Below are 23,518 nucleotides of genomic sequence, written 5' to 3' on the forward strand. Positions count from 1 at the left end.
TTTTTTTTTTTTTTGTATCAGTTTCAGGTATACAGCACAATGGTTAGAGATTTATATAATTTACACAGTGATTCCCCCAATTAGTCTAGTACTCATCTGGCTCTATACATAGCCATTACAATATTACTGACTATATTTCCTATGCTGTACACTCCCTATCCCTGTTACTGTTTTGTAACTACTAATTTGTACTTCTTCATCTTTTTCACCGAAACCCTCAACCCCTCTCCCGTCTGGCAATCACCAGTTTGTTCTTTGTATCTGAAAGTCTGTTTTTGTTTCATTTGTTCATTTATTTTGTTCCTTAGATTCTACATACAAGTGAGATCATATGGCATTTGTCTTGCTCTGTCTGCCTGCTAGATTCTATCTAAGTCATTGCAAATAGTAAGATTTCATTTTTTATGGCTGATTAACATTCCATTGTATACATGTACTTTAATTTCTTTATCCAGTCATCTATTGATGGGCACTTAGGTTGCTTCCATATTTTGGCTGTTGTGATAGCAGTGAACAGAGGGGTGCATAAATCTTTACAAATTAGTGTTTTGTAAAGATTACTTTACTTTAATTTCTTTATCCAGTCATCTATTGATGGGCACTTAGGTTGCTTCCATATTTTGGCTGTTGCAATAGCAGTAAACAGAGGGGTGCATAAATCTTTACAAATTAGTGTTTTATAAAGATTTTAGTGTTTTTGGTTTTTTTCGGATAAATACTCAGAAGTGCAATTGCTGGGTCAAAAGGTAGTTGTAGTTTTAATTTTTTGAGGAACCTCCAAACTGTTTTCCATAGTGGCTGTACCAATTTGCAATCCCACCAACAGTGTACGAGGGTTCCTTTATCTCCAACACTTGTTTTTTTACATGAGGTATTTTTAAGATTCAAGTTCTTAAGTGGTAAGTGCAACATGTAGTCACTGTATGACTATGCTTTATAATTTACATATGCTACATTTTTTTCATAGTATTAGTACATTTAAAGCTAACTTAAAATACATTATGAGAAGAACTAATAGAATGAAAGCATGCATTAGTATTTCATCAGTAAGATAAAGGTATCTATCTATGTCTTGAATAACTTTACTATATAAAAAAGGAAATAGTCTAAAAAGAGTGAATTTAGTTCTAGTCACCCCTTTGTAACTCCTTATTGAGGTACTACTATTTATGATGTGATAACCTTGAAGTGAGAGGGTTTGCAGAAATAGCAAAATACATAATATACTTCTTTAGGAAAAACAGAAAACCTTATTTTTCTATTTTGTTTTCTCTCACCCCATTCACAAACATTAACAACTACAAAGACAAAAAACAGAATTGTACAATATTAAAGTCATTTTGATGTCCATCATTTGTACTACAGTGGACTAATGAAATGTAAACTCAAAAAGGGCAGTAACTTTATCTGCATCCCTTGGCATAAAACTGTCAATAAATATTTGCTAAATGACTGAATAGATATTTCATGAAAGAATCATGCATGATATCAGTGTAGTTGCTGACAAAACAATCAACTGCCTCACCTACTAAAGATAACATTACAGTGCCCTCTCCTGGTTGTACTTTGTAGTGGAAGTAAAGTAACCTACTTTGCTATTCATGTTGCTTTATTATCTATCTTAAGTAGAGTAGAAACCAATCACGCTAGAATAATTAATAATAATATAATTAACATAACAGCTGAAACTTCTAAAGAGAATATGATTCTATACTATCGTTCTTTATTTTCTGACTTCAGCTCATCAATATAAAATCTGAAGACGTTTACAAACTTAAAGTCTGGTGTATACCCTTAAACTAAGTGAAAGCTAAGATAAAATGAAGTAATTATTTTAGAGTCATAAATAATTCTAAATTTCCCCTTACAGATGGTATACCTTTTCTTAAATACTTAAATAATTTAAGTATTATAGAAAATTCACTTTCACTCTAACAGATATGTGGTCTCTAGGAAATAATTATATAGTCCCCTTTTAATAGCTGGCAGAGCACATAAAAATATAAATTCATCTCGAATATATGTTGTATAATTTTATTTATACATGCTTAAAACACATAACCAGAATAAATTCCTATTCCAAGTAAATATTAAAGACCTGCATTTATAAAACCTAGTTCCTAAAATAGAACCATTTCAACTGATATTAAAAATTAAATTCCATTTGTAAAATTCAGCAGTGCCGATCAGTTCACCTTCACCAACATCTAAATATATGAAATAATTAAAACAACTGAAAAATCCATTGAAAATATCTGCCAGGTATCACAAGTAAGGCTGAACAAGAAAACATAAAAATGTTTTGAGATTTGTATACTTTTTTCTACTTTAAATATTTCTACTATTCTAATAATGCTGACTGTACAATAAATAACATATTTAAAATAGTATGAATTGTTGCAGTTAAAAAAGGAATTAAGATATGACTTCAAATCATCTCTCTTTTCAGAAAAAAATTACATATATATTATAACCGGTTTTAGATATAAATAGCTACTACTCTAGAACATTTTACACCTGAAAGAAACCTTGCCATTTTCTTGCTCAGTCCCCCACTTTAGCCAATGGGGAGGAGGGAAATGAGCCCCAAAGCTGTGAACTGACTTGCAATTGTCAGTTAACTATTTAGAAATAAATACTAAAACTTTCTGAATCAATATAATTCCCACACTGATCTTCAGTAAAGTTAGAATCTTTGTCTGATTCACAATGCAGTAATATTGCAATTATTTGGTTAAACGTCAGTTCAGCAAACTGACAGTTTCACTCTGATTTTTGAAAACCAGTAGAAAACACACTGGACTAGTAACCAATTCTAACTCCCTGGATATTTCAGTTCTTAGCTTCAGGCTTTGCATCTATAAAATTAATGCTTTTTGGGTGACTTCTGAAGTTCTTTTCACATCAGTAATTATATGATTTTTAATATAAAAGTTGTCCCTGTCACAATGCTTTGACATTATCTATTATTGGGTCTAACTCCCTTGCTAGGCTATAATGATCCTTAAAGGTAAGGCACATGTTTTATTCATTGTGTATCCGCCAAAGCAGCACAGTGTCAGTCAAATAAAAAAAAATTTTTGGACATAAATTTAAAGATTACATCTTCTAAATTCCTAAGTTGAAACATGTTTCACTTATAAAATCCCCAAAGAATAAAAAATTTTTTCATAACCAAATTGTCATATAAAAATTCTGACTGAATAGCATTTCTCATTGTCACATGGCAGTAAATTTCTTAAAAATTCTGACTGAATAGCATTTCTTATTGTCACATGGCAGCAAAGTAGTCTGAGCCATGCTTTGTGATGACTGCAGAAAGGAATACTATGAAGAAGTCCTAAATTATGATTAGGTAATTGGCTAAGTGAATTATCTATCTTTAGATAATCAAGATGTAAATATACAAATACTATCAATCTCAGATGGACACTGACAACAGATTGGGCACTGAATGATTATTTATTTTCTTTACTTTATTTCAATGCTTGGAAAGAAAAGCAGAAAATTTAATAATCAAAATAGAAATACATATGCCTTTTATAAGTACACATTAAAATATTATCATGTCTCCAAACATGTCATTCAAACCTTAGCTACTTACTTGATGGCCCAAGGACATCTTTGCTATCACCAAGAAGCTTTTAATGCAGGGTAATTGAGCAGCAAACAAATACAATCCAAACCAGGAAGAAGCAAAATGCATCAGGATTGAAGCAGCAGTGAAACAAAAGGACAAGGAAAATAGCATTAGTTTATAAGTTGAAAGCACATGCACATCAATCCTAATAATCACAATTCACAAGGAATTTCCTTTTCCACACATAACAAGATCCTGGCTTAGGCATTATCAAATAGCTGTTTTATTTTGGAAAATGAAGTCAGAAAGAGAAAAATGAAATCATCCAAGTATTTCGTTTTGAAAATTACTCAAGTTAAAAATTACTTTTATTTATAATTCAAGATATAGGTTAGGAGTGGTAAAAAATATTTAGAAATATATAAGGGACAGCCAAGAGTTATTCATTCTTTACATTTCAGTGGTTTAAAAATACATTATATTCATGCACTTTTAAATATTAGTTCCGCATGCCATGAAAGCACTTAATACTACATAGAAATTCAGGCTGTTTCTTCTACAAAGGAACATTTATGAGTGCTTATTATATGCCAAGCATTGAGCAAAAAGCATTACAAAGACATCAACAAAGCAGAACAATTATTTTCTCAAACGGCAAAAAAAAAAAAAAAAAAAGAAACCAAAGAGGAATACTAATTAGAACGATAAATTTTATTCGGACAAAATTTTCTTAGAACCTACTAAATATCAAGCATATCATCTGGAGCTACTGGTCTTTAAGAAGTTAGAAGACCCAATTCTTAAATGAATAATTTGCAATCAACTAAAAAAAAATTGCTAACCTTTAATAACTATTTTAACTAACATACATTACACTAAATGTCATCTATGGACAAGTGTTTTAGTCTCCCTTGTAGGTACAAAATCCTCAGCTCTCCTTCATTTAAAACACCAACTATGATAACATATCACAACTAAAGTCTAACAACAAAAACAAAAAATTCCCACTGATCACATTATTGCTTGGTCTTATTTAAAGGGAATTGGGGATTCTTAATTGACTATAACCCAAAAAAGGTAACAATTGTTTGCTTTGCGCTTCTGTTGTCTCCTAGGAAAAACTCTTAGCCTTTTTACTTTTCTAAAGTGATAGTTATTTCACAATGTTTGATATTATGTTCTAATGCCTTTTAAAGGTATTTGCTCAGAAATAAATAAAGGCATTTGCTCTATTCATTTTTTTGTTATTGCTCATATAAGCTCATTCTTCTATAAAATGATTTCAGTTTCACAGGATAAGCGAAAAAAATACATCTTTAATGACAATGAACTAATTGTGCTCAAGTCCTTATTATCATGTTAGAACAACTAGCAAGCATGTGGGGAGAGATTTAGGTATTTGCAGTAGGCAATCTCTAAAATGGCCCGGTAATTCCCCCACTTCTTGGTGTATAACCCCCGCTCTTTGAGGGTATGCTAGACTTGCTGAAAGTACTTCTAATGAACAGAATGTGGCAGAAGAAAAGGGACGTCACTTCCAAGATTAGATTGTTAAAAAACTAGGACTTCCACCTTGTTTACAGTCTCTGTTCTCTCTTAGATCACCCTGGGGAAAGCCAGCTCTGTTCGCCCCTCACCTCCCAGCCATGAAGAGAAGGAACTAATATCTGCCCGACAACCACTAAGTGAGCTTTGATGTGCATCCCTCACCAAGATCCTCCCCAACCACCGCCCACCCCCGCCCCATCCACCTAGTCTAGCTTTCAGATAAGACTGCAGCAGCCCTCCTCTGCAGTAACTTAGCTGAAACCATACAGAGATTCTGAGCCACAGACAACTGGCAAAACTGCTCTTGGATTCCTGACTCAAAGAAACAGTAAGATAATAAATGCTTGTTGTTTTACACTTGATTTTAGGATGATTTGTTATCTATCACCAATAAATAAATAATATTGGAAAACTAAAAGAAGTTAAGAAATTGACAAGGACAACTGCGGAAAACTTTACTAATGCTTTATAGACATCTTCTTTAAAACATCTTCCAGTATGGATAGGGATAATTACTAGTTTCCCTAGATTTACCAGGAACTTCCTAGAGGAAAGCAATGGTTCTAACCATTTGTACCTGGTTGGGAGTATTCAATTTCACAGGGCCAGTCACATTTGGAAATTTTTTAGTTGATCTTCTATTTAGGGTAAAAGATTAAGTTTACTTTCATTGTATAGTTCTGTTATACTCTTCAGTTTTGTTAATTAACAGCACTATGTCAACATCTGTGCAGCTGTACTCTTTGCCTGTTTACTTCTTAGCAACTTCTCAATATCTGCTTCCAATAATGCTGAATTTCAATGTTATATCCTCAAGCATTTATTTATTTGTTCATTTGTTTGTTTATTTTTACGCCTACGGCACCCAGTCTTTCTGGGTCTCCCATCCAAGTACTAACCAGGCCTGACCCTGCTTAGCTTCCTAGATCAGACAAGCTCGGGCTTGTTCAGGATGGCATGGCCCTAGACTCTCAAGCATTTTTGTGTCGTATAAACCTGATCCTATTGAAGTAATCCAATATTTTTTTCAGGTTGAGGCACTGAATAATAATCAAAATAAACGACACTGTCTATTCCTATCATTGATCCATCCATCTATCCAAATATTTACTGAGTACCTAATATATATACAGGTATCATTTTAGGCATCATGGGGTACAGTAATAAACAAAGCAGACAAAAATCTTGCTTTCATGTTAGTTCTGTTCTAGTGGGGGAGATGAACAATAACATAATTAAGAAGTAAAAATTTGTTATACATTATATAGTATAAATACTAAGGAAAAAATAAGCAGAGAATGAGGATATACAAAATTTTAGGGAAGAAGGAGTTAAAATTTTAGATAGGGTTGCCTAAGAAGGTTTCGCTACAGAGATGACTGAATAAAATGAAGTAAATGACCATAAGAACATAAAGGGAAAGAGTATTCCAGGCAGAGGGAGGATCAAGTATAAAGAGGAGTGGTATGGGAGAAAGTTTTTTGAGTGCTCGGAAAATAGGTAAAAGGCCAAAGAGGCTGAAACACAATGCAAGTCGGAGAGGAGTAAGAGATGAAGTCAAAGAAAATGGCTGCCAGATTGTGTAAAACTTTATAGGACCTAGTCAGGGCTTCAGTTTTATTCTGAATGAGATGGGGACCACTGGCTCATTCTAAGAAAAAGAGTGATGTAATCTGTTTTAACAGGTTTGCTCTGGCTGCTATGTTGAGACTAAATTAGAGGGACAAGGGTATAATCAGTTAAAAGTTAGCGCAATAAACTAGGGGAGAGATGAAGGAGACCTGAATCAAGGTGGTAGCAGTGAGGGTGATGAGAAATAGCTGAGTTCTGAATATATTTTTAAGATAGAGCCAAAAGGATTTCTAAATGGACCAAGTATGAGGTAAAAGAAAGATAGAAGAATCAAAATGATGTCACGTATTGAGGTCTGAGCACCTGAAAGGATGGAATTGCCATTATCTGAGATGCAAAAAACAGTAAGAAGAGCTAATTTACAGGAAGAAATGTAAGCAGCTCAGTTTGGGACAGGTGAAGTTTGAAACATCTGTTAGAAAACCAAGTCAAAATGTCAAGTAGGCACTTGGACAAATACATCTGTATAGAGAAAGATTCAGGCTGGTAAGAAATAGTATAAATTATGATAATGTGTGAGAGTTAAGATATATAACCTAATGGCTTAATCACAGTAGATTGCAAAAATGACACAGGATAAAAGAATGGGCACCATAAATCATATAATGAAAGAACAGAACCAAGAATCAAGCTGAAACTCTCCAAAAAAAAGCAGAAACACAATGAAAAATAAGCATGGCTGCAGAAACCTTTCCCAGAAGGATGTGGATACTATAAAGGCACTATATTAAGATACAAGTGAAATCATCCTCCCATTAATATAACTTGCTTGCAAGTTATATTAATGAGAAATGGGATATAAGTAATTGACGATTACATATTAATTTTACCAAGTAACTTACATCACTGAAGTCTTATGCACATGGTTAAACAGAACACTATTAACTTCTTATTCTTAACACTTTAGAACCTGAGTCTAATTTGTGCAGTTTCTTGTTATATAACACATGAATACAGACAATATGAAATAATTAATGTGGAAACACTCCATGCAAGTATGTTGTAAGATATTTAAAAAAGAAAGAAAGAAAAAAGCTAGCCACTCTTCTTGGCTTTTATTAGAAAGCCAAAATACAACTAGAATCTCAAAGAATCCAGAAACTTCTAAGCTTATTCGGAAAAAAAACATTAAGATATGACAGACACATTTTCACTATTTGAGTAATTTATCATGTTTACCGTTATCCCTTAGGCAATGTCCACACAGTCATCTCAATAATTTATCACATAAACAAATTCTCTATTTTGGCTGAAGGTATGAGCTGCAAATAGTAAAATAATAGTAACATTCTAGTATACTATCAATGTACTTTAATTAAAAGCATGAAATACTGCTATTATCTAAATCTTATAAGACTGATTTTAGTCTACAATTCTCAGAAAAAGAACCTTATGCCAAAAATATGTGGTTTTATTTTAATGTACTTCTAAATACTTGCCATGCCATGTATAATTAGCATAAAACTTGTAATCTTTAAGAAATATAAAGGAGTATGTAAAAGTGTATAATCACACCCTTTGTCCTGGGAAACCCCTCAGTCCTAAGCAATCCAGGACAGACGGCCACCCGATAATACAGAAACAATCCCATGAGATCTATACAGTAGCTTGATCCTATTGCCTTTAGCATGGCACCTCCCTCTTAACATACTGATTTGACTTGTCATCTTTTGAGCTTAAGCAAAAACAAAGAGTTTATCAAGCACTAATACGAGTACAATCTAAAAATAAAGTTTCAAATAGGTGGTACCTCTTCCCCCAGTAAAGATCAATTGTACTTGTAGAAGCAATCCTGCTGCAGTTGGCTGTCAGAAGCCACAATTCAGAAGCAAGATTATATACAACATCTCAAGAGTGCTCTATTTAGTATTATCTTTGACCCTTGGAGTAAGAAACTCCAGGAAAGGATATATAATGCAGCTGAGATCTGTTTGTTCTTTCAACAGGAGTTATCACTCTACATTTAAATGACTTGTTCATATTTCTGTAATTGTCTGCAAAATACACACATGCCCATTTTAGTTTTGTGTTTTACAGGAGAGATTTTAAGGGAATATTTTTCTGGGAACTAGAGTTTATCAGTGTTAGAGAGAGAAAATAATCTGTCCAGCCAGGCAGTTATTTAAAAATAACCAAATCACATGTTTGATCCCACTTTTGATTGTACTTCTAGGAATGTATACTAAGGTGATCATCCAAAATGTTCTATAAGATGTGGCCACTGATATGTATCACATCATTTATAATAATCTCAAATAATAATCTATTTAAAAGAGTATTAAATAATATATTCACCCAATGAAATGTTATGTAATCATTAAAGTTTTTATTTACTGAAAAACATCCATTTTATATTAGCTTTTTTAAAAGTTTGTATGACTCTGCTTTTATAAAATTTCATATGTAAGATAGCCACATATGAACACACTTAGGAAAGATGTCGCCAAAATATTAACAGTGATTAGCTTTACAAAGCAGGATTTTATTCATTATATCTTTTGTGTTGTTTAAATATGCCACATTGGTATTATTTTTGTAATCAAAAAAAGATTAAATCTATTTACATTTTGGGAAACTACATATTTTTTTAAACTGACCTTTTCAATCTATATTAGCTACTTCTCATGACAAAATCATCTATGATTAAATACAGTGAACACACATTTTAAGAATCCAACTTGAAATCTTGAAAAAATATTAAAATGTTAACATTTCAAACATAGCACCATATATTACTCACTGTCTCTTGAACTTCAGCAACTTCTGAATATGGCAAGATCTAAAAAAAAAAACAAATTTTCTCAGGAGTGATTTAATCTCATATACCTGAATCTGAATCTAAGGAGCACCCACAGTTTATCAAATGAAGTGGTGCATTAATCTTTTAAGAAGTAGCAAAAAAAAAAAAAAAAAAAAGGTGCAATTGTAAATTTACACCAGAAACTAAATCATTTAAAAAAATATTGAGGCTTCAGGAAATTCCAGTCAATCTGCTAACCTATGAAGTCCTCTCTGGAATGTTCTAGGGATTTTTCACAGTCCATATCCTTCCTGAATGAATTTAATTCTATCAGCCTTTCACCAAACAAGCCCTCTCCTCCCCTGATTTCTAATACTCCACTGCTTTAGCTTCCCTTCAGTATTTTCCCATCTCTACTTTGTCCTCTCATTCAATAAGTAAGGGGCCATAATCAGTACTCAGCCCACAACTATTTGCTCTTTTTTCTGTACCTGCTCTTTTCCTGCAGATTCCATTCCTACTCAGTTTATTACCTTTATTTAGACAACTTCCGAGATTTTTCTTCAGACTGAACTTCATTCCAAAACTTCCATTCAAAACATTGCTACCTATATGTTTTGACATTATTGCAAATCAACTTTTGGTCCTAAAATTCTGTTAGCAAAGGAAGGGTTTTAAGTTTGTTTTAGAAAACATCTTTAGGTCAAAAACAGCACTCAGTAGCTTCCCTATGAAACTAGATTCCACACCAATTTGCCTAATTCTTTCAATGGTACGATCTTTCCTTCAATCACTCAAACCTAAACCCTCGCTTGAGTCATCTGCAAAGAATTTCTTATATGTAGTTCACTGGAACTCCTCTGTTTATTAGTTTAAATTCTCCTCTAGCAGAAAATAAGTCTTGCTCATCCAAAACAAAACATTCTGCACACTTAATATAGAGACACACAAAGAACTAGTATAGACTAGAATCATGAAATATAAGCTCTAAGCCTCACTCTATGATATTCCCTAGGTAAACTTCAAAAAATATCTTAAATTTAGTATTCTTATTAGTTCATGAGATGTTACAGCCCTAAAATTCTGTTATACTAACAATTAAACATAGAAAATTCTTTAAGCACAACTCAAGATGTTCTTGAGTTGTGCTTAAAGAATATTCATATCATCTTCTACTACTAATGCCCAAATTTCATTGTTAAGAATTCCCTTATCCTTTCTTTTAAATAATTCTGTCCTTCATCGAAAACACTGTTAACAGATTCACCACTAGTTTTCGGTAATGGAGCATGTGTTACATTTCTTCCAGTACTGGTAGTCTCTTGCCATGATCATACCAACCTCCTCCATCAAGGTCTTCACATGCAAGGAAAGGTCAAAATCAATCAACATGTCAACTGTCAGTTATAACTAATGTCGTGAATCTGGTGAGACTTCTAATGAAGTGGTTATAAGAAAAAAAGTTGATTATCTACTGAAAAAATTAAATCTATGACCTTGGACTTTGACCTCATTAACATTCTTCTCTATATCTGACCTAACCATCCATAGTTAACTGGAAAGGTTATGAAATAACAGCACAACAGAAACCATGTTATCACATTACCATCATGCCAGGTTAGGTATGGCAACTGGTTATATGAGATAGCTCACATACATAAATATTTCAGTGTATGATGCTTAATCTTATGACCTATTTAAATAATTTTGATTTTCAGGCTGAAATAAGAGTTTATGTTACTTGGAATTTCATTTTGGTCAATTCTGCACACAGAACATGAGCCTACATCCTATATTTAATCGTGACCAGGATCTGAATTAAAACATACGGACTGCATCACAAATACCTCTTTCCTTCTAGAGTTCTATTCTATTCTGATTAGTATGTTATGTTGTTCAGTATCACGGCACAAACAGGACTGCTAATAATATTACGAAAACATCAACCTCCATGACTCTTAATATCTACCACACATAAAAATACAGTTAGCAACTGCTCTTCATGTCTCAGCAACTACATGGTACCTAAATGCCAAAATATACACCCCAGATAGAAAAGTCAAAATTACAGGAGAAAAAAACTTTTGGTTAAATAAAAGATCACATATTACATACTTTTCAAAGTTTACATTAGGTAATGCGTAGAAAAACTTTAAAGGGATACTTTAAAAGGCTAGGTGTGACATAGATTGGTTTATAACAAACACATTAGCCTTTATCTTCAATAACAAGAATAACAGAATTAGAGTATCTGTATTTAAATCCTAACATGACACACTGATTAGCTATATGATCTTAGGAAAATTATCCATCCCTTCAATAGCCTCTAAAACAGAGTAATATATATTTCACAGTATTATGGAGAGTATAAATGAAAAAGTGTGGGAGACAGCAAGATGAGGTCAGGGCACATAATAAATGTGAAAAAATGTTCTCTCTCCACACAAATATAGTGACCCGAACATGGAAAGCAAAGACATCTAGGGAAAAAAGCAAGGTCCAGAAGGGACATTTTTTCTGTTCTTCTACTACTACCCTACAGGTTTTAAATGCCTTTTACCTAGATTACACAACTGCATTTTAACTTGTTCCCTGGGCTAACCACCTCTATTTCTATAGTTCTCAATCTTAGCTGCACATTGAAATCACCTAGGAGACCTTAAAAAGTACTAATGGCTCAGTTTCACCGTCTGAGAATCTTATTCAATAGAACAGGCTGCAGACCGAGCCCTGGATTTTTCTAAACACTCCAGATATCTCTAATATTTAGTTGGTTGCCCCTCCAATATTCCATAATTCTGCTATGATAATTTCCCTAAGCCACAACTCTGAACAGGTTGTTTCTCTGCTCAAAAAAAAATTCAATCATTTGGCATTACCTTAAAAACAACAATCCCAAACTATGAAATCTGTTTAATCTGATTCTAACATAGGTGAAGTAAATGATTAAGGTTTGGCCTCTGCAGAAAAAATGTATCCCAGTTCTGCCAATTACTAGTTGTGTGACCCTGACCAACTTACTTATCTTTCTGTGTTTTCATCCACTAAATGGGGGTAATAATACCATTTCATAGGCTTATGTGAAGCAATTACAAGAGTCTAACTTCAAAGCACTTGGAACAGCTCCTGGCACATGACAGAAATTTATTAAATGTTAGCTTACTTTCTCTATACTTATTTTCTACTAATTCCCCTAAATATTGCTTGTGAGACCTAAAACCTGCTCTGAAAATAATCATAAACCTAGCAAGGTACTATGTGCATAGATGTATACTCAATGAAGGTAGGTTAGTCTATTAAACTAAAATGTTTGACCAAAATTAAATTTTGTGTATATATCATATACATATATATCATATACATACACATACATAAATATGAATTCATATGTACATATATATAAAAATTTGTTCCCTCTCCCAAGCTCTTTCTGGCTCCACTGCTGCTGTTTTCACAATATTAAATCTAACGTGACTTCTGAAGTCACTGTAAGTTAATGAAGATGTACTAAAGTGACTCTGTGGTCTGGATAAAAAGCCTTCATTGCTCTACTCTCACTGGACAGTTGGACAGATAAAAATTTTCTTGAACTTTTAATTAAATTTTATCTTCATGTACCTCCGACATGCTAAAATAAAATCCTAATCCTTCTCAAAAAACCTTTCTGAGGTTTTATGTAACTCTTATTTTTTTAAACAGTAGGAAGAAATTTATTTTAAGATTCTAATGCACATAATTTTAATTAAGAGTTAAATGTAGAGCTGTGGGTGTCTTGGCTTTAAATATATCCTAACTAGGTACACCTGCATGTCTTAAAACTAAGAAGAAAACAGCAAATGATAATGCTTATGAAAAATCTTTAATCCATACTTTAAAAAACTGAATGATAGCATTATTTATAGATCCTGAAAGAAAAATAAATCTTTAAAGCTGGTTTTCCTCTAGTCTGGAAAAACAAGTAGCTTTCTACTGGGTAAATGACAATCTATGTATTTGAGAGTTACCTTAATAGTTCTACTTTTGATCATTAAATTGTGGGCATGTCACAGTTGGCAAAGATCTTAACATGAATAAACTGTCCAACAGTGCTGGAATCTCTTTGCAGTCACCACCTCAGCCATTCCACATGCAGAGAACACAAGCCAAAAAAGAAAGTAACCAATTTCTTTTGCAATTGGGAACTGAGTTACTTACTATTAACTAACACCCTCCCCTAAACCCATCCCTAATGATGGATGAGTGGGGAGCAACCTTACAGTAGAAAGATAGTACCACAGATAGAGGAAAGGTCAGGGGGCTGGGATTAGGGAGGGAAATTGGGAGGAATCTTTCTGTGCCCTTTTCTCTTTGTAATAGTGGACAGATCACTGCCCATGCTGTATTTACTACTAGAGCAGAAAATGATTTAATACCAACCAAAGGCATTAAACAGTTTTAAACATTTTTGTTTTTAAACTGTACACATGTTCAGTTGTAGTATGCATGTAAGTACAGGCAAAGAGGCTGACCACTTTCTTCCACTGCCCTTTCTCCCAAATGACCTAAGCGATTAAAACTAAAGAAACAGTTTGCGTTAAAGAACAAAAATACAAAAAAGTCCCCTATGAAATAGAACATATGAATGGAAGGGGCAAATGAGGAATGATAAAGCAATGATTTTAATAAGAGATTCTCTATCCTAAGACATGTATTCCCTACACTGATCAAAAGAGTCCCTGGGCCCCTACCTTTCTATCTAGGAAAGTATGGGACAGGCAGTTAATATTCCTAACAGAATTATTTCCAAGAAAGTAGAAGCTCAAAATAATACCAACCAAAGGCATTAAAAAGTTTTAAACATTTTTGTTTTTAAACTGTACACATGTTCAGTTGCAGTATGCATGTAAGTACAGGCAAAAATAATTAATATCTAAGGATCCCAAGTGCTGTGAAAGAAAAATAATTCAACAATCTCAGTAGAAGCAGCAAAAATGAGTGAACCAAACTTATAAAAACTTAAAATAACCATAATAAATATATTCAAAAAGATATAGGGGGATATTGTAAACATGAAGCATAACCAAGCAATCATAAAACAGCTAATAATAGTAGGTATAAAAATATTATGTGAAATAAAGTACACAGCAAGCTTGAACAGCAAAAAAATATATATGTGATACAATAATTAGGGAGCTAGAAGAGAAATGAAGTAATTCAACAAGAAGGCATAAGGAAAGGGAGAGATAGAAAATATAGAAGAAAAGTTAAGAGATGGAAGATAGAAGCAAATGTGTCACATTCACAAAAAAGGAGACCCAAGAAGAGGGCATGACAGAGTTTTAAAATAAAAAATATATTAAATCTTAAGTAAACCTGAAATCTACACAAAATGGGTAAATTTCTGGAAAAATATGAAAAGCTATAGACTCCCACAACTCTCACCTCCAGACATATATACACAAAACCATAGGCTCAGCTGTATAAGGACTGAAAAAAAAAATTATTTGCAGATGAATCAGACAAAATATTGACACTAATAAAAACAAAATAAGTCGGCACTCAACAGATTTCTGTTAAATGTAAACATGAGAAAAGAAACAAACACATAAAACTCCTTGAAGGTAGGTATAGTTTATGTCTTAATGCTAGATACAATTATGAAATAGGCAAATTTTATCTCGGTCATCACTCCCTCATTCTAACCCCATCACCTTCTGGGTCTCTCCATGCTTATTAGGTAAGTATAAATTATTCTTCCTTAAAATGTTAGTTGCTGAAGGTTTAAAAGAGCAATTCTCAAACTTCTGAGTCTCCAGATTTCTTTACACTTCTAGAAATTACTGAGAACTCGAAAGAGCTGTTGTTTATGTGGATTATGTTACCTTACATAATGCAAGAGATTTTGTAGATGTGATTAAATTAAGGACCTTGAGATAGGACAGTTATTCTGGATTATCTGAGTGAGCTCGACATAATTACAAGGGTCCTTATAAGAGGTAGGCAAGAAGGTCAGAGTGAGTAGTAGGTGATGTAACAACAAAAGCCAGAGGCTGAAGTGATAGAAGAAAAGGACCATGAACCAATGAATGGATGCAACCTCTAGACACTGATAAAAGCAAGGAAACACATTCTCCCCTCAGATCCTACAGAAGGAACACAACACATTGCTTTTAGACTTCTGAGATCTAGAATTGAAAGATGTTAAATTTGTGTTGTTTCAAGGCACTAAGTGTGTGGTAAATTGTTATAGCAAAAATAGGAAACTAGTATAATGACTAGTGGTAAAATTTAACAGAGAAACCGGTTCAAGTACAATGATTTCAGCTGTCTTTTGAGACACTGAGTTACATATACGTGTTCATGGCAAGGCTGGATGACCAACTATTGGGGAATACCGTAGATAGAATTCTTACATTAGGCAGATCATCGGACTAAAGAATCTCTAAATTTCCCACAAAGACTAAAGGGGAAAAGTAGCCACAGGACTGAGAAGTTTACAAAAGGCTCTGCTGATAGCATAATTATTGTTAAATGAGAAGAAAAGCAAATAGGCCTTTACCAAGGGAATCCTGAATATTTAGGCATTAGCCAAACACTTAACAGGCAGGTCTCAAAGAATATTCAAATAATAGATGAGATATGCACCAAATTTGGTGGCCCTCAAACTCTGACTAAGGCCTATTTGTTATAGATGAGATAAGAAACTTCACAGCCCTTCTCCATCATTGTCACTTTCCAGAGGGTGGAGGGACAGGAATCTATAAAAACCACCAAGTGCCATTGTACAACAATACTGTGAGATTAGTAGTTAGCATGTGGATAATTTATAATTTACTTGCATGCATAACTGTCTTATAGGCCAATTATTGGGAAACTGTACACCAAAAATACTGTCATTACAAATATGCTATGACTAAAAACACACAATATACTAAATCAATAATGATAATGATGAAGCTAAACTAACAGTATTTATAACAAAAAAAAAATAGCAACATCTAAAAACTTGACATTACCAAAAATTAGGGCAATTCCATTAATTTGCATGCCCATATACGCTGTACGATGTTGCTAAATGGTATATATAGTAGCCACACTTCTTAGAATATGATTTAAAGCTTTCAATACACTCTAATAACATAACCAATTTTACTTTATGAGCACTAAATCGCAATAATCATGAAAAACTTACTGTAGTAAGTATCTAAAAATCAAAGTTTCAGGAAGTTGGATCATCTCTAGACCCATTAGGAAAACACTCATTTGATACATTCTGAGAATTACTGAACTAAATTATCTCTGCAGTTTCTTTGACTTCAGAAAACCTTTGATTCAAAGTACCCAATTTAAATAGAATCTCAAGAAAGACTTCCTTAATTCAGAACTCCTATTAATACTACAAAGATTCACACATATCTTAAAAACTTTTACTCTCTTCTAAAAAATCATTTATACAATCATTTTTTAATACAACAAAAGATTTTGACCTCTAATAGACCTTATAAAGCAGTTTCCTCTGGTAATAGAAATAATATATAAGATATTCAAAAGATATGACTTTCCTTAAGGTAAGGAAAAAATTTTTTTTATCTAAAATGATATTTACTTATTTGGTCTACCTTAATCTACTAATAAAAATTTAAGCATTTCTCAGTGGTTAATTTCTAAAGTGATATAAATTCTGGACCTTTACAAAATATTTTAAGACATATTAAATGTACACTTGTGTCCTGAAGTACATTAGTGCCATGTATAGGATTCAATCCATATTTTTCAGTATTTACCACCTAAGACAAACAACACTACCACAAAAATAGAACTATAGGCAGCTGGAATAATGAATGAGCAAATTAATTTTTAAAAGACAGAAAAGATAATATGTGAAAGAAGAAAATTAAATGAATAGACATCAAATCAAACTGAGTCCAAGCTTTCACAACTTTACATCTAGACTACTATAATAGTATCTTACTTAATATTTTTATCTCTCACTCTTCCCAATCATTTTATATCCTGCTTCTTGATTCATCTTATCCAACCACATAAAAATATTCAATGACATATCATTGCCTACAGAGTTAAGTTCAAAACCCCTGGTCTGGCACTTTAAGATAGAGACCTAAATTTGGTCTCTTATCTGCCACATCAATCATTATTCCTGTAAACACCACTCCCTTCAATCTACCTTAATCAATTTTTCTACTTTTTTCCCTGAATAAACCCGGAGCAAGTAATTTCCCATTTAGCCTTGCCTCTTGCTATTATTCTCCCTTCCTAAAATGTTCCTCCTGTTTGTTTCAATCCTATGATCCCTATTACCTGTGCTATTCAAAGTTTACGTTCTCTTAAGAAAGTTTTTCTGACTCCCCCCTCTGTACAGCAACTGCTCAATTTTCACAACTTGTGAACTATGCCTTATGTCCCTCATTTAACACTTATTAAATACTATTGTTTTATCAATCTGCCCCTCTATTTAGTCTTCCCAAAATAAATGTAATTCAGACAGACTTCAATTTATATCTCTCAGTATCCCCTTCATCTGTCTCAGTACTTTGTACAAAGGCTGCATCCAAAAAAAGTTTACTGATAATATTTTAAAAACCACTGCATGCAATAAGATTTTTTAAAAAGACTACTATCTCATAATGACACACTATTTTATATTTTTCAAGAACTTTCTAGTTTTAATAGATCATACTGTCTCTATCAAGTAGGAAGGATGAGTACTTCTGCCTATATATTTTTATTGAAATAGAATATTTGCCTCAATATTTTAGGTAGAAAAATTGAGAATAAGAGAAAGTGTAAAGCCGAAATTACAGAATAGCCTAGGCTTTCTTCAGTGTGTTTTACTGTCTCTCCTGCCTTCTAATTATTTACCTTTTTAGAGAGAAGGCTTAATATTAATACTTACATTAATAACAATAATAGCTTTTATTTATTGGATGTTTACAATGTGTATACCTTTGTAATAGGCACTTTCTAGATATATTACCTCAATTAAAACTCAAAACAACTCTAGGAGGTAAACATTACTATTATTTTTATTTAATTGATGAGGAAACTGGAGGCCTAGAGAATTTAATTATCCAGATCATACAACTAAGCGACAGGGCTCAGATTTTAACATGTAGCCAAATGTCTACAGAGCCCATATTCTCGTCCCACTTACCTTAAATCCAAACAGTAACTAGCTCAGGCCATGCAGTTCAAAGGTGATATTTTATAAATGAGTAACTCAAAAGTAGACCTCAAGATTAGTTTCAAATACAGAATAGTTCAGTAGTTCATACTAAAATTATTGGTATTCTCTCTAAAATGAGCGATTTCACAGAAGAAACTTGATAAACAAGAAGAAAAAGAGTGCTCTTACTGCATTTTAAATAACTTGCTCCAACTCTCAGTATCAACGGAATTTAGGATAAAAAACTATTAAAACTTTATTAATACAGTATAGATATTCTGGTATGGAATTTAATACTATCTACTTAAATACTTATTTTAAAAGGTAACAAATTTTAAGCAATTCTATTCAGAAATACAGATACACAGTCAAAATCTTACTGGCAAAGTAGAGACAGACAGACCTCAGTTCCATCACTTAAGCTGTGAGCTGGTAGAAAAGATAATAAACCTCCCCGAGTCTATATCCCTATCTATAAAAGTAAGAATAAACAAATATGTACTTGTAATGGCTGTTATGAGGATAGTCTGACAAAGTATACACTTAGAAAACAGCAATTGTTATTACTGGCATTTTTATTACCACTAAGAGATTTTATTACCACTAAGAGATTTCAGCTAAAAGAACTTAAATCCATTAGCTTTATTATAGAAAAGTAAACATCATAGTCTAAGACAAAGCTTTAATCTTAACTTTTTTTCTGAAATTATAGTAAAAATAAAATAACCTACCATCAGTTTTCCACTTATAATCATAATAATGTTCATAAATCAAGTTATTTCCATGTCCATTTTATTCTCTACTAAATTTTAAAGTTTAACTTTTTTTTGACCATTTAAGAAACTAAAACAAATTTTGAACCAGAAATTCAAGAAAGGGTGAGACCAAGTTAATGCAGGTAAGCAAAATGGCATTTTTCTATCAATCATTAGACCATTCCTTCATTTGAGCCTGAACAAAGGACATTCATTAAGTTAAAATTTACAAACACCTCAATATAATAGTGACTCTCAACTTCATAGCAATGTGAAAGAAAAACTGGCCCCCACATTATTCCAAAAATATAAATTTGTCAAAGAATCTTCTATCTAACAAATCATAGAGCTACTAGCTGACAACATTTTACAGTAGCACCCCTCACTTAGGTAACAGAAATATTCATAATAAAAAATCTATAGACAAATAAATTAATGGAATCGCTCAAAGTACAAAAGAATTGAAACAAAATTATCATGTAACAAAAAATTTTTTTTTTACAATAATAAATTATCATTTAATCTACGCTACAGGTAGATTTTATTTTTTACTTATTGGATAAGGTATACTTAATTGCTATCCCTACTTATTTAAGTTCAGAATATAATTCAATCACAATTACAAATCTTTAATTAAATCTTTATACTTTTATAGAAAGAATATATGTGCTCTTAATTCTTAATTATTCTTAATTATTAATTCTTAATTTTTTTAACCGTTTCATTCCCTCTGCCTGCTCACAGCTGCACATGATTTGAGATTTGGAGATGTTTAATTTCCTCAACTTTTAACACCTCCTGATTTCACTAAGACAATAATTTTTGGGGGGAAAACATAAACACAAACTATTATATCGGTATTTCTTATATCTGTGAAGGCAAGAGAAGAGGAAAGGGAGATGAGGCAGAAATATGAGAAAACTGGCTGGGTTATGCTCCAAAAGGATTTTAACTATCTGTAACTTTCATATCATCAGAGGAGTAAAAAGCATTGTTTTAAAATACTTTAAGTTTGTTTTAAATACATTTTAAAATAAAATCATGGCTTACATCATACATTTTACAGCTGTAGATGATAGCTGTATTATTATGCTGTATTTGAACCACTCACCGAAGTTCGGTCAGGTTCTCCATCTGCCAAACTTGCCTCCATAGTGAAAGAAGAAGGTTTATGCTTCTCTTTCCATTAATGTTTAGCCATCCTGTAAATCTGGAAATCCTAAAAGAAGAAAATCATATGTATTAGGACTGGCATAAAATTGTGATAAATGGAAAATAAAGCACTAAGTACATTAGGAGGGAGAATCATTTTAGGCTGAGGTTACTGGGAAATCCGACAATAAAAAAAAAAAAATAACAGGTTTTGACATAGCCTTGAAGAACGATTAAAGTTCAGAGAAAAACAAAAGGAGAAAATATTCCAAGTGAAGATAAATAGGAAGAACAAAGTTAAAGACATAAGATGGTCCAAAATTTGAAAAGATGCTTAAATCTGATTTTAATTAATGAAATAAAATTAGATTCTTTTTTTTTTTTCATTACACTGGCAAAAACTAAAAAGTGTACTTATATCCAACATTGGTAGGAATGTAGGAAAACTAGTATTCTCATACACTTTTGTGATAAGAATATAAACAAAAACAATTTTTTGGAGGACAATTTAAAATGCATGTGCTTTCATCCAGCAATTTCAAGGCTAGGAATTATCTCATACATATACAAATGCACAAAAATATATAAACACATCCAACAAAGTAATAGATATGATAGGAAAAACTGGAAACAACCTTAATGTCCATAATCAGGAGCTTGCTTAAATTATATTACAGATAAAAAAAGAAATATCATGCAACAATTTTTCAATGAGGTAAATCTGTATACACTAAACTGGAAAAAAGACATATTAAGTGGAAAAAGCAAAAAAACAGGATGTTATATATAAAAGTCTTCATGTTTCTGTATTTTTCAATTTTTACAATGAACATGTATTACTTTTATATCTTTTTATTTTGAAGTCTTAATAAAGCATGTCATCACAAGACTTTTTCATTAGAACTTTTAAATTAACAAACCTCTAAGTGGAACTCCTATAGTAACTATATATATTCAGAAGTCTCTAATATCCTCTCTAATAATTCTTCCTTAAATCAGCTAACAAAACCAAAACCAACACATCAGTAGACAGACTTCTAGTCATTTCTTAGGAGTTTCAAAAAACATTTCTTTTTTTCTGCAAGTATAAAAGGCTGCTTTGGCATCTAAATGTTGGTGAAAATACTTTTTAGTTGGGCTTGCAATTGGGCTTGTCATCTGGTTTCTTTGATATAATCAATAGGATTAGCCCAAGCTAAACTGACTTTCGATTTATGAACCTTATGTACATTTCCTCACTGTATGTGTTACAATGCATGGTAATTATTTGTTCTCATGATCCAAATGTCTTCAAGGACAGAGAGTGTGTTTTATTGATCTGTCTATCCAGCACCAAGTTTATGGCAAATATTTAATAAACATTTGTTAGCACTGAATTAATACTGTCAATTCAGTTATATATATGAATAAATAATAATTCAAAATAGTAGATGATACAAAAACTATATAGTTATTGCTACAATCCAAGAAAGAGACAATGGTAACAGTAGCAGGGGATATGGTGACTAGTGTTAAATGCTTTAAATATTTTGAACATAGAGTCAAAAAAATTTGTCAGTGAACCAAATATAGGTGTGAATTTCTAAAGAGAAAAGAAATGGGAACCTAGAAGGTTTCTGCCCTAAACAACTGGGAGAATGAAATTGTCATTAACAGATATGGGGTACACTGTGGGAAGACTTGGAGAGGGAAGGTATGAGTATCAGAATTGCCTTTTGGACATATTCATTTTGAGATACCAGTTAGATATCTGAATAGAGATATCAAGGAAGCAGTTGTACTGGCAGATGTGAGGTTGAGGAGAATGTAAAACCAGAAGACTGGATGAGATCTCCTTGGGAATCTGTGCAGAAAAAAACAGATGACTGAGTTCAGAAACCTAGGGTATTTCAATATTAAAGGATCAATATAGATGAATCCCAATTTTTGGTTTTCAATTTTCAGAATGACTATTATACAATTACTTTATGTAAAAACAAAATTAGTCTACATACAAAGCAAAGAACACACATAAAAATAAAAATTGAATTATAACATGACTAATTTAAAAAGGGAACAGAGAAAAGAAAGATCAAATTAAGAGTAAGTGCCCTAAATTCCTCATCTTTGATAACAGGGAGTTAAGAGACACTGCTAATATGTCAAGAAACAAGTTTTTAGTATTTTCTCTGAAGCCAAAGACTAGAACTAAAAATATATAACAAATCTTAGAGAGAGAGAGTGATTGGATGCTTAAGGTAATTAAGCACACTAACTTCCCCATTATTCAGAGGTGAAAGTCGAAAGATGTTTAAAATGATAATAAATCTGGGAATAGAAAAAAAATTAATTAAAACAGCAATTTTTAAAAAATTTAATAGTACGTGGCTCTAGTGAGTAGGTCTGAGGAAAAGAAGGGCAGTCTTTTCTGCCACTTTAATTTTTAAAACATTATGTTGCTTCTATAATCAAAAAAGAATATCTAGTAATTTTTTTGTAAGAGTACAGTGTATCACAACCCTGAAGACTTGTTTCTCCAAACTGTCAAACTAAAGCTAGGCCTGCATCCTAATTTAAACATAATTGCTAGTTTAATTCAAAGTTTAAAGAAGACTATGTTCCCTCTTTTGTTATCAGTACTCTAGACATTGTCGAGGAACTGGAACATCACCATCTACACATAAACTTACAAAGTTCCTAAAGAAAGTAATTTTCATAAAAAATCTTCTATATTTTGGGCTTAGTTATTTCAGTCACAGAGAAATAAAAGGAGCATCTACTAAGAAAGGCCAACATCTTTACCACATGTTTAATCATAACAACCTTACGATGCTACAACAAGTTGTATAAGATCAGTTTGTGGCTTCCTATTTCATAAGATGGCCCAGAAGTTTTTTAGTTTTTTTGTTAAATACGTACGTAACAAAAACAAACATGCTCAAAAGCAAGAGTGCTTATCAGTGAACATA

General features: G+C 32.3%; 1 protein-coding gene across 11 annotated transcripts in view; it reads right to left on the reverse strand.

The window, feature by feature from the left end:
• Positions 1–23,518, reverse strand: part of OSBPL8 (oxysterol binding protein like 8) — a 145,197-nt gene that overhangs the window by 84,920 nt on the left and 36,759 nt on the right. For 4 of the 11 annotated variants that reach the window (XM_023521045.1, XM_011374586.2, XM_023521036.1 and 1 more), the window contains exons 2-4: positions 20,530–20,637; positions 9,501–9,539; positions 3,605–3,641 (exon numbers count right to left, since the gene is read on the reverse strand). In XM_023521045.1, coding sequence (XP_023376813.1) covers positions 3,605–3,641; positions 9,501–9,539; positions 20,530–20,571 — 118 coding nt within the window. In that variant the 5' untranslated portion in view covers positions 20,572–20,637. Of the gene's footprint in view, positions 1–3,604; positions 3,642–9,500; positions 9,540–20,529; positions 20,638–23,518 lie in introns of those variants that run through there. The other 7 variants (XM_023521053.1, XM_011374609.2, XM_011374593.2 and 4 more) reach the window with 4 other exon arrangements.

Source organism: Pteropus vampyrus, unplaced genomic scaffold, assembly GCF_000151845.1.
Source record: "Pteropus vampyrus isolate Shadow unplaced genomic scaffold, Pvam_2.0 Scaffold9, whole genome shotgun sequence".
Classification (NCBI taxonomy): Eukaryota; Metazoa; Chordata; class Mammalia; order Chiroptera; family Pteropodidae; genus Pteropus; species Pteropus vampyrus.